The sequence below is a fragment of the Sturnus vulgaris genome, chromosome 10 (assembly GCF_052056855.1).
Source record: "Sturnus vulgaris isolate bStuVul1 chromosome 10, bStuVul1.hap1, whole genome shotgun sequence".
Classification (NCBI taxonomy): Eukaryota; Metazoa; Chordata; class Aves; order Passeriformes; family Sturnidae; genus Sturnus; species Sturnus vulgaris.
Window position 1 is genome coordinate 8,923,876 of NC_142252.1, and position 12,128 is coordinate 8,936,003.

Genomic DNA, 12,128 nt, shown 5'->3' on the forward strand with positions numbered 1-12,128 from the left:
TGATCATAAAAATACCAACCTACAAGAGCAAATGCAGGTCTAAAGGAAGGTTTGCAGTGCAAAACTCTCTGAGCACAGCATCTAACTGGGCCATAAGTCTCAGTTTTATCAGCTCCTGAAGCAATGAAGTTAGTACTAGCTTCCATCCAACCCAAGCTTGGAGCACTCATTCATTCCTGTCTTATATGCAGGTAAAAACCTTTTCCATCCAGTATTGTAATTTTAATGACTCAAACTCCAGGAAAGGAGACAGCAACACAGCTCATTCTGGCACGTGGTGACTTTGGTAACTACTCTCTAAAACTTTCCTCAGGGGCAGGTCATAAACCTTCCAGAAACATGAGTATGGGTACAAACTCATGCATGGAGGAATAAGCACTAGATTCTTTATTTCTTTCCATTCAAGTCAGGGAACTCGTGTCTGCTCCTCCCAGCACTTTTAGAGTGATGTTCATGTTCACATGCCTCCAAGCACAGGAAAGAGGCCCCTTACCCTGACACAGCCTTGTACCATCAGTGCACCCAATTCTCCTGTACAATGCAGCTGTAAAGCACGAAATCCTATTCTCTGTTCCACAGGGAGAATGAATCCCAGTGAAAGGTGAGTGACATTTATGCATTATTAAGGAAAACGAAAAGCCACCTCTCCTGTATCAACTGTGCTTTGAAAACATAAATACACTTGTAAGGATTTGAATCAGCACTAATGGAATTCGTTGACACCAGTGAATTCTGCAGAGTCTTGAACTTTTCTGAAGGACCTTTGCTTCCCCTTTTTAAAAATGCAAGGCACTAAATATACAGTAAAACAAGCACAGAGTAGAAGACAAAGGAAAGTGCAAATATGGACAAAACTTAGCAAATAACACAAGCCTAATGGGAAAACAATAATAAAAAAAGGGAACTTATGTGTGTTCTTACTGTGGTAAGTGTCGAAAGTCTTCTGAATAGGATTCGTATTTGTAGTTCACGACATGCCAGTGGGAACTGTAGTATTTACAAGCCTAAACAGAAGAAACACAAACAACAATAGAATTACAACAAGGGTTAAGACTCAAGGCTAGAGAACTGATGAAGTTCTGAGGCAGCCCATGTGCTAGAGAACATATTCTTCTCTTTTAGAGCTGGGTGCTCAGTTCTTAAAGGAAAGCCAGAGTCAAATGTTTCCATATTTTGAAGGACATTTCCCTTTAACATCAAATGCATTGAATCGCACAAGATGGAGGAGGGAGCTGATAGCAATTTAACATGCTTTACTGATTCTCCTCAGTTTTCTAGGAAGCACTGTTAAATAATGTAGTTACTGCCTCAAAAGACATGATCTAGTTTAGGCCTGACTTCCTCCATGGACATTGATTACACATTTTTTGTTTGCATCCTGTTTCATTACCTAAGCCTTCCACTGTAAACACATTTGCCTTACTCTTTTTACTCCCCCTTGTTGCAGCATAAGCTCTCTACTTCTTATTCTGCCCTTAAGGATTGATCTTTTAAACTCTTAACATTAAGGAATATATTAATAGGACTATAATTTTTCACCAGTCTCATTTTTCCTTCCACACTGAATTTTCTCAGTCATGTCATCATGTAGTTTTGACTGTCTAAAAATTTTCTTGCTGGTTTTGCATTTGCCTTTGGAAATTGCTCTTAGTACATCAATCTCCCTTAAATAAGGAAGCCAGACCTGAACTATACAGAAGGGCTTGGCTGTGCTGTTAAATAGATCACAATATCTGTGCAATTTATTTGATGCAGAACTTTTATCAATGCAGTTAAACACAACATGACATTTTGAAAGGGAACAAGAGGCATGAAATATGTACAGTTACTGCTAAGATGCACATCTACAAGAAAAATGACACAATGTCAGAATTTCCAGCGATTCTTCACACAGAGTGTAAATTGCAACTGATATTTGTACAGTATGCTGAAAATTTTACCCCAGTATTGTATTATTTTCTCTCCACACTCCACATGAAAGTTTGTGCCAGCCCACCTGAGATGGAAAGGCAGAAAGAGAGGGATCAAGCCTAGAACCCAACAGCAGAAGTTGCTGCCCAAGACCATAGGGAAAGGAGGCATATCAGGAAGGAAAAGGATGGAGAAGTACAGTAGAGAAAGAAGCAGCAGGATTGAAAGGAATCTGAAGTGGGAACAGTAAAGACAATCTCACAGAAAGGCAAGAGACTCCAGGACTCAACACAGAATGGAATAACAGAGAGATCAAAGGTGTCTAAATACCAAAAGCTGTGTGGAGAAAGTAGAAGGAAAGGTAATAAAAGGACTATTATAAATTAGTATAAAAAGGCTGCTTCAACTGGGGTATTCCTTCTCTTCATTCCCAGCTTCTTCTGAAGTGCCCATGGGAGTCATTGCTTGCACAAGGGTCTCTACCTCAGAGGCACAGAGAGGATTATCAGGCTGCTGGAGCAAACCTGAGATGGGTTGTCTAAATTACTCAGCATTGGCTTAACAGATCTCTTTTTTAAAATCTTGTGCAAAATATGCAGAGTATGTAGCCACAAATTATTTTAGAAAGTCATCTTCTTTGTATTCAGAGTATTCTGTGACAGCTTTATTTAGTTTAGAGTGTGGAAAAGGTGGCAAGGAAGTGGGTGCACATTTAGAGGCACTTCTCTCCCTGGCAGTTCAGCACAACCAAAGGCAGTAAACACATTCCATGTGGATCCAGTATCTACCTTCTCATCTGACACAACACCTCATTATTTTACAGATGCAAAATAAAGCGTGACCATTAGACAATACAATCACATATTCTCCAAGAATGAAGATTAATATTACAGCATTCTAACTGACTCTCCCTGCACTTGCCAGGGTCAAGTTCAAAGCAACCCCTGAAAACCACTCCAGCACTGATTGCCTCTGAATGTAGAGGTAATAAAAAAGCCCAACTTCACACCAAAATTTCTTTTATAATTCTTTGTAAAACAACTTGGTCACTCTTATATTTGTGTGACATGTATGTGACAGTCACCTAGGCTGTAAGAATACTCTTACAAGAGTAAGATATATTCTGTTCTACATGAGCCAATGAAAAGCTCACAGAGCATTGCGAGGGTGAGCCCAGAACCTCCAGCTCACACATCACTCCCCTTCTCCTTGGCAAATATAAACCAAGGGAACCTTCTACAGAAAGGACCACTTTTCCCCTGTGGTACTTTCATTACTAAGTATTTTATTTAACAGATGCAATTAAAGCCCACAGAGAACTCTCAAAGCAGGCTTTTATTGCAAACATTATAGGCTGGTACGTTCAAAAAATCAGTTGTGAATAACATATAGAGCAGGCCACAGTATTTTAGCTTGTAGCTATAAAGGTTTATTGTGCTGCTCCAAAAAAAGCTAATCAAAATAAAAATCAAAGGGGACAAAGCAGCACATTCAAGTATCACTCAGTAAATTCACAAAAGACAAGCCAAGCCAGTGCAACAGCTACCACTGTTCTTGAAATAGCTTCTGTGGGGAAAATAGAGCTAACTTAAAAAGCAACACCAAAAAAGGGTAGAGATTTTCTCTTCAGAATATCCCAACTAAAAATTAAATACTTCTGCTAACCATACTGACTTAGCATGATTTTTCAAAACTGGAATCATTATCAGAAATGAAGTTTTAGCAATGAGGAACAATACCTGCAAACCCAATTTGAGGAGCAAGTAAAACTTTTATAGAAGCAGAGATTTCATGAAATGGCTAGAGCTGGATACTACTATTCCTGGCAAAGAACACAGGCACCAATGCAGGAGCTGTTGAGCTCAAGTGAACTGTGGGGGAGGAAAAATATAGACAGAGAAATGGAAGTTTTGGGATGTGGGAGGGTTGGCACATGTTTGCATGAACTTTCTACTGCTCTGTTAATTAAACAGGCAGCACAGCCCATTCCCAGGGGCCCTATCAAACTAAGGTCTTTGCCTTTTTTTTTTTTTTTCCTTTTTCTATTTTGTTTTTGTCCAGATGGCCTAATTTTTCCTTACAGAGACAGATAATCCTACAGACTTTTTCCACATGTAACTTCTTATCTCTGGTTCAGGTGATGACAGCATGATGACCACATTGTGAAAAAGACACTTGAAGATTTATCCAGCAATGGAAAGGAACCTTTGGGGGAGAAAAAAACCCCAAAAAACCAACCAACCCATAAAAAACCCAAACAAACAAAAAAGAAAAAACAAAACAAAAAACAGGGGGGGAGTGAGGGAAACACAAAGGAAACAAACAACTTCCCTGCTTATATCCTGTCTAACACAGCACTAGTATGTGGTCTTCAGAAGCACAGATGCACATAGAATAGAAGTCATTCGTGGAACAAGTGGGCTCCTTGCAGAGGAGCTGCATGCACAGAGAAACTCTGCCCCTCACCCTGGCAGAATGGCTCTTCCTGAGGTGGAACAGGGCAATCAAGCATGGGCAGGAGACTGGAAACACAAAGCAAAGGAACCAAAGGAAGGAAGTGTGCAGGGATTTGGGGAGGTGCGAGGTGCTGTGACCACCCTGGGTGGAAATGCAGCCCCTCCACCCAGGTTGAAACACATTATTATTTTAAAGTAGCAAACATTTTAACAAGTATTTATTTTCTGTGCTATCAAAAGACTCCTTTAATAATCTATGTCTGGCCCTGACACTACAGCTCTTTCAAGCACTAAAACTTAGATTTTGAAGATGGGGGAATTTGCACTGTGATGAGCAACAACAAAACTTTCTGGGTGTCATTGTCAACAGGAGCTCCCATTTTAGTCTGATTTTGAAAGAGGCAAGAACAATGAAGTCTAGCCTGCAAATCAAAAAGCCTCAGAAATCAACACTATGGGCACACCACCACTTTCAGAAGTTATACAGGAGGGTTTTTTACACTGTGATTAATAAAACTCATGGTTCATAATTACTTAGAGATCATGTAGACCCAACCTGCAAAGTCTCAAATAAAAACTCCCTCAGATGTGTGGCAAGGGCTTTGCAAGTTTACTACAAGTGACAACTCTGTCTTGTGTATCTAGAAAACCTCAACAGGAAAGTTCAGAGACACCCACATGAACTCTGTATTATCACAGACAAAATTAACTACATCATGCACTGAATGAAATCGCAGTATTCCTACCCTGCTATTTCATTTTGATTTGTTTTTTACCCAGGAAGGTTACTCCTTCTGCCCCTGCACAGCTCCTACACCTCCTCATTCATGGGGACAGACCCTCTGCAAACATGTTTCCCAAAAACTTACCCAAGTAGCACCTTTTTGGTTTTTTGAAGGATCACTTGGCTTAAACTCATTTCTTAAAGGAGAGTTAACAACTAATAATTATTTACTTCCTGCATTTTTTACATATACCTAGAATTTTATTTCTGTAGATACACACACAAAGAGCATTTATTTGTATGCCCATGTCTGCATTCTTCCTGAAAATACTGATTTGATGCAAACCAATATGGGACTAAACACATTGCAACTAGATAGTTTAAGTTCCTCAAACAAAATGTTACTTTGAATAGCAAAATATCCCCTCATATTTCCAAATGAAATGTGGGGAAAATCCCAAGAAATCTCATTCGGTCTGCATATTCAGGATATAGACTTAGGAAAGGTGATATTAGAAATGTTTTTATTGTCTGAAAGGAAGAATTTTATTTTGTTTCTAGTGAAGTGAACGTTTCTTTTTGCCAACATCATGCATCATGAGGACAATGCTGACTAGCATAAATGCGGCAGATTCTGTGAGGAATCAGAAAATTCAGAATTTGGAAGGAAATAGCATGATAAAGGAAGTTAGGAACACTTAAAACAACAAACCACTGAAGACAATTTGATTCTGGCTTTAAAAGTTTCTGGAAACTTCTTTCTTGGAACCTGATTTAGTTCCTCAGGCTTGTCCTGCCTAAGAAAAGTTAAGGAAAATATCTTAATACAACTATAGGTGTAGGAATAATTAATTCACAAAGTATTAACTTTAAAATATAGCTAATACTTACATGTAAATTAATAAAGGGACTCAGATATTAATCCATCATAAAATGTAAAATATTCTTTTTGCAGGCATAAAACATTAAGGAATTATTTATTTGTCACCTTAGTTTTATTTTGGTTTAGATTTTCATTTTACAGTTTCAGCAAAACAGATGGTCAGACATCTTATTTAAAGTCAATTCTTCTGCCTCACCCATTATAATAACATTTCAATATCACCAACAGGGAAAGTTATGCAATCCTGAGGAATCCAAAAGTGGTTCTAAGAGAAGTGAATAGACAGCCAGAGGCAGAAATTTTCCACTACAGGTGGAAGCATCAAATGCCATCGATACTGGAAGCTTTCCTCAGCAACATCAGCCTCATCTTTCTCCATCAGTCTTGTCAGCTCTTTTGGATCCATAAACCAATACTGCCCAGGCAATTGAGTCCTCCAGGTGTGCCTCTAAGAACTGCTTATGGTTGCTTGAAGAAGGGAAATTTGATCAAATCCCCAAGCTGCCTTTGTATGGATTTTGGTAAGGGCTGGGGGAAAAAACCCTCCTCATTGAAGGGCTACAGCAATGAAAGGGCTAGAGGGGGAGGAAAAGCTTTCCTACTGTCACCAGTGGGAAACACACAGCCAGGAAGAAACAGACAGGATGTTAAAGCATTACCACAGACTTCTGACAACCCTTTACAAATGACTTCATCTCATAAACAAGAGCATCTGAACACCACAAGCACCCAGAAGAATGAGACAAGAGATCATGGATCTGAGGTCTTGAAATGGTTTCAGTACCACATCCTCACACTGCACCATAAGGATGAAATTAGTTACCCCTCCAAGAGCAGACCCTTCTTTTCCAGCTCACCAACTTGCTTTGTGTCTTTATCTCAACTTGCTGAAGTATTGAGAGAGTGAGCAGTCAGAGACAGATGATACCAAAATGGCTTCAGCATATGGAGCTGTACATTCCCCAGAGTCTCATCAGGAACTGGGTGTTTGATGCTGGGTTGCCACAAGTCCAGGTGACCAACAGTCAGTCAAGTGTCTGTGGACACCTTCATTGTTCATGACATCACGTTATAATTGAAGAAAGACTCTTTCATCGAGTGAAGTGTTGGCTTTTCCATAGTTCCCAGAGAGAAGTGAAGGCCACCAACTCCACTCCTGTACATCTATCCCAAAGTGCTGAACTCCTACTGTGAACACAGCAGGCTGCTGCTAGGGCAGGGCACATCTCACACAGGGGACTACAGCCACAGATCTTCACAGAGCCCTGTGTTCAGTTTTGGACTGGAAACCATCCTCTTCATGGAGTTTATTTTATTGTGTATGCATATATACACATTATATATAAATATATTTTTTTTTGGCTTTGTGGCAAATTGGAGCATATGCATTACTGCTATAAACAGGGTCTTTACCCTGCTACTCTTCATGCACAGACTTAGTCCTGTAGTACTGCTTTTTTCCACTGCTTTGCTCCTCTCTCCCCCTCCCCTTGGCTCACTGGTGCTGCAGAGAAAGCTAATAGATGTGCTCAATATGTGTTTTACCAGGCTGCCATTAGCATCCCTTGGCGTGCTCAGCTGTAATGATTCAGGCACTGTGCACCGTGTTCCATTTTTAGACCCACCACTTTCTCTGTAGAGCCATGAGCACAGTGCTGGCCTTGCAACTGGTGGAACCTTAAAATAAAAAGCAGACCTCAAAGTGCTGAAAGGCCAGTGAGGTTTCTGGGAAGGTAGATAACTCCACAAGCTTTGTTATCTTTTAACACTGCTGCCAGATTAACAAAGATGACAAAGTTCAGGCAGTCTGAGCTGGCAGTAAATTATTTTAGACCTGCTGAAAAGAAATAAGGCCAGCCTGTAAAACGTCACATTGCATACAATTCAACAGCTACATATCTGCCTAATTTTGGACTTCATGATTTCTAATCCCTGTGTTTGTCTGTGACAGACTTTTCCTCCACAGTTTCCTCTTGCAATTAGAGTGCATATGAACTACTTTTTCAGACCAGATATGACATGTGAAAAATCCCATTCTGTGAAAAAAAAAAGACCAAGAACCATCACATTATGGGCTAATTATAAGTGCTTTGAATTCTTTCTTCTAGAAGCTGGCTGAAAATTTGGTTTCATATACTTGTTTTGTTAGTGCAAATGGCGAGCTATACTGCACATCTATAACGAAAGATGGGAATGCTCAGGGGGCCATCTAAAGTAAATTCCTTTGAACAGTGCAACCAGCTCCTCTACAGTCCTTCTAAATTATAAAATCAGTGAGAACATGAAATATTCCTGAGGCAGCAGGACGAGAAATCTTCTCCTACAATCTGAGATTAGGTATGGAAACAATACAGCCACAGGGGTTCTTTAAATGTAGAGAAATTATTCACTCCTGGTGGGCCTCTGCCTGTCATGGAAGAACTTGTTGAACTTTCTGTTATGGTAAGGTGAAACAGACTCTAAATACTGACAATAAATATAAACCACTATGCACCCTTCACAATGCACCTGCTCCTCATATGTACACCTCCAAATGAGATACATACTTTGTAATAACACCTAAAAGTCTAAACCAGTGCCAAGTGGTTATCTATTTTTGGAAAGATATCAATATTTTCAAAGTGCAAAGCACATGCAGATCACTGATCGTTAGCAGTGATGTAAAAACACCAACATCAATATCAGTGGACTAGTGATGACAGGGAATGCAGTTGGAAAACAGTACAATGACAGGCTAATTCAGTACATCTACAATTTTTCTAGATACAAACATCTCACAATAGGCAACTGCAGAACATTAACCCTTCCCTCTCCTACTGGCCTTCAAAATTCAAGCCTGATTCAAATCACATAAAACCTATTAAAAGAAAAAAGATGTTCATTATAAACATAGCAAACCTCCCCCAAACTCTTGGTTTCATTAAAAAAATAGATACTCACCTCTCTAACAAATAAATTTTCTGCTTTTTGTTCTGCATCTTCAGGTACAGAAGGATACAGTGTCCTGATTTCCAGTGAAATTGTGTCTATCTGACAATAAACAAAAAAAAAGGCAATTTAATCAAAGCCAAACAGAACAGCAGTTTTGTCTCAGGAAGAGGTTAAGAACCTTGTTATCATGGCTTGCATTTTTCAGTTTGTCATGCAGCCAACACACATGCATACCAACAACTGCAACCCAGCTCCTGCCCACACACTATTCAATACTATCAGCTAAGGCATTAATTACAAGCCAGAACAACGTTCAAGCAGATTTCTGGGCATAAAACTGTTCCAAGCAAAGTTCCTTCAGTCTCTGAGGTTTCTGATATAAAAAAAAGTCAAGTCTTCCTTACATCCTCTCCCAGACACACATGCCAAATTCAACAGTGATACTTGCTTCCTCCACTTCCCTTCTCCACCTCACGCTTTTTTGGCAAGGAATGTGGAGACAGAAATAAAAGCTTTGGCTCTTTTGAAAGGAGAAGAGAGCAGCAGAGTCACCCCAGAAAGCTGCAAAAGGAGTGCCACAGGACAGCTCAAAGGCTGGAAAGCAAGGAGAGTTTCTCGGAGGGACATTGCCACCTGTGGGCATGGGACTCCTGGCACTGCCTGCAGCCTCTTCCAGCCTGCACAAACCAAGGCCTTTTTCTGAAAGCAGCTGCTGGCTGAGCTGTCTGGTCAGGCTGCAGAGCAGGAAACCACAGAGAGAAGTGGATCTCCTGCAGTTCTCCACAGGGAGCCAAGCTCCTCTTGGTTCCCAGCACAGGCCAGGGCCACCAGCAGGGCTGGTGCTCAGCCAAGGCTGCCACTTCACACAAGACTCACAAGAGGAAGCTTTAGGGTACTTTCAATTAACCTACAGCTCTGTCCCACTCATTTTCTCTGCCATCAGAGGAGAAAGCAATCCAAATCAATGCCCAGCAGCCCAGGTTATGCTCTCAGTTGCAATGGAGTAACTCTGTCATTCAAGACAGCAAAGGACTGAAACCCAGACAAATCTGGCCTCCCAAACACATTTTCTCTTCCATTACAGAAAGATCCACAATTCCCAGAGGAAGGCCTGTGGCATACAACTGGTTTAGTATGAAGAATCACTATGTACTAATACCATGAAGCAGCCTGCAGTGCCTCTGCATCCCTCTGCTCTCCTCCATATCCTCACCCTCAGAATAAAAGATGTTTTCTCTCTATAAACTGAGGCACCCAAACTCTACACAACGAGTGTCTGGATATTATTGACTGCATTTTTCCTTAGAGTTTACATGAACCACTCTGATTTCCCATCACTTTCCACATGAGTAGTTATGAAAGAAAGGTATGTATCACTCAGGCAGAGACATCATGGGATTCCCCAAACTTTTCACCTGGACACCTCAGGATACAATATGATTAAAACATGGCTCTCACAAAAAACGATGGTGGTCTCATAGACACCAGAAAGGGTGTCTACTGTTCTGACAAAATGAGCACATTTTCCTAAACGTGGGTTCCTGGGCTCTACCCAGCTGTGTTACCAATGCCTTCATGAAGTGATTTACACAATCATTGAGTCTATGAGTAAAAGAGACAGAAGATAGAGAAGTATGAATTTTCAGGCCATCGTAGTTACAGATAACTGAATTCTTGGTCGCTTAGGGACTTCCCAGCAGTACCCACAGTCTCTGAAATGCACCTTATTCCTTTTACTTCACACATACATGACATTTTAAGCCATAACATTTTTTAAGCAGTCACAAGGCACAATGCCTGAGCATAGCTGGGAAGCCTGGGGTGTCCCTGTGGCCCACGATATGGAGCTTTTCCCAGGGCTGGGCTCTGCAGCCATGAAGGACCATCCTCCCAGCACACACAGCAATGCTGAAAATCCACTGCTCTTCCCAGACTGAGGCAGAGTGGGAGGCCACAGGAGAAGAGATGTAATGCACCCTGTACCTCACACTGACCCTGCCATGATGGTGAATAAGCTTCAGAGAAACCAACAGCCTGTTCTGCTTGCCCACAGCAAAACTCGCCTGCTCCATGTATTCCACAGAAAGTACTTTCCAGTATCATTTTTATAGGTAAGACAGAGAGGAAGACGTTTTTTTTACCTAATACAACACTTCTCATCAATTGATATGAACACAGTGACTGAGAGAGCTAATACTGGTCTTAGTGGGGCCATTGTGCCTCCCTCTCCTTACACAGCCTGTTAAAAATACTGTAGCTGAACAAGACAGGTAACCCAAGCTCACTGTTCTGCCCGAGGTATGTTCCCCCACCATCCTTCCCAACAAGACTGCACTTGAAAAAAAGAAACACAGCCCTGCAAACCTGAGAAATCAGGTTAACGCTGGGCTTGTTGCCTTTGCAGACTTTGACAAAGAATATCACAGGTTTATTTACAAAGAATTGGGACGTGGAAAATGTTGCATATTGTTATATTTAAACTTGTGCAAAAAACTACAAAGCACTTCTCTTCTGAGAACTAGTTGTGTTTAACCACTTAGCTGCAAAAGTTTGACCACAAAGGCTCTTCCTGTTCATAGTTGATACTTCCAAAGTTAAACGCTCTTAAAGTCTGATCAGGCATGGCACCAAAATTGCTTTATTCAGAAAATAACTAGATTTCTGAAACAGTCATCCAAAAAATCAGAGATTTTATTTAGAGAATTCAGTATTTATAAATGTGCTGTGAATTCAGCCTAATTTTCTAATGTTTAGGCAATCATGGCAATTGTTTGTTCAAGCTAGAGACCAATTACCCTCTCATTTGTGCATGTAAACTGTGGTAATCAAATAATGCAGGTATCAGCCTAAAGCATTCAAGTCTATAATTCTTCTGAATTATTTTTAATTTATTTTATACAAATATCCTATATCTAACCACGATTTCTGGCACTGCCAGGCTGTCTCATTTGCATAAGCTCTTGGCCTCAGGTATTGGATGAGTTATAAGGTGCAATTTCACTAAGCACCTTCCCTTGCCACATTCACCTTCTACAGTGAAACACCGAAGTTAATACTGCTCCTTCTCAAACACTGATTAAGAATAATGTTTTCAGGCAGTGACTACTTCCCAGTGACATGGTGAATTTAGCATCTGAAAATGGAGTTCAATCTCCATTAGCTATTTCAAACATTTTCAGCCTAAATCTATTCCTAACAGCTTTTAGTCTGAAAGCACGTTAGC

The 12,128-nt window shown here is 40.5% G+C and overlaps 1 protein-coding gene across 12 annotated transcripts in view; it reads right to left on the reverse strand.

Annotated features, from left to right (window-relative positions):
- DOCK10 (dedicator of cytokinesis 10) overlaps positions 1–12,128 on the reverse strand; it is a 138,257-nt gene that overhangs the window by 70,784 nt on the left and 55,345 nt on the right. For all 12 annotated transcript variants that reach the window (XM_088170716.1, XM_088170714.1, XM_088170712.1 and 9 more), the window contains exons 3-4: positions 8,915–9,004; positions 922–1,004 (exon numbers count right to left, since the gene is read on the reverse strand). In XM_088170716.1, the coding sequence (XP_088026842.1) occupies positions 922–1,004; positions 8,915–9,004 (173 nt within the window). The remainder of the gene's footprint in view (positions 1–921; positions 1,005–8,914; positions 9,005–12,128) is intronic.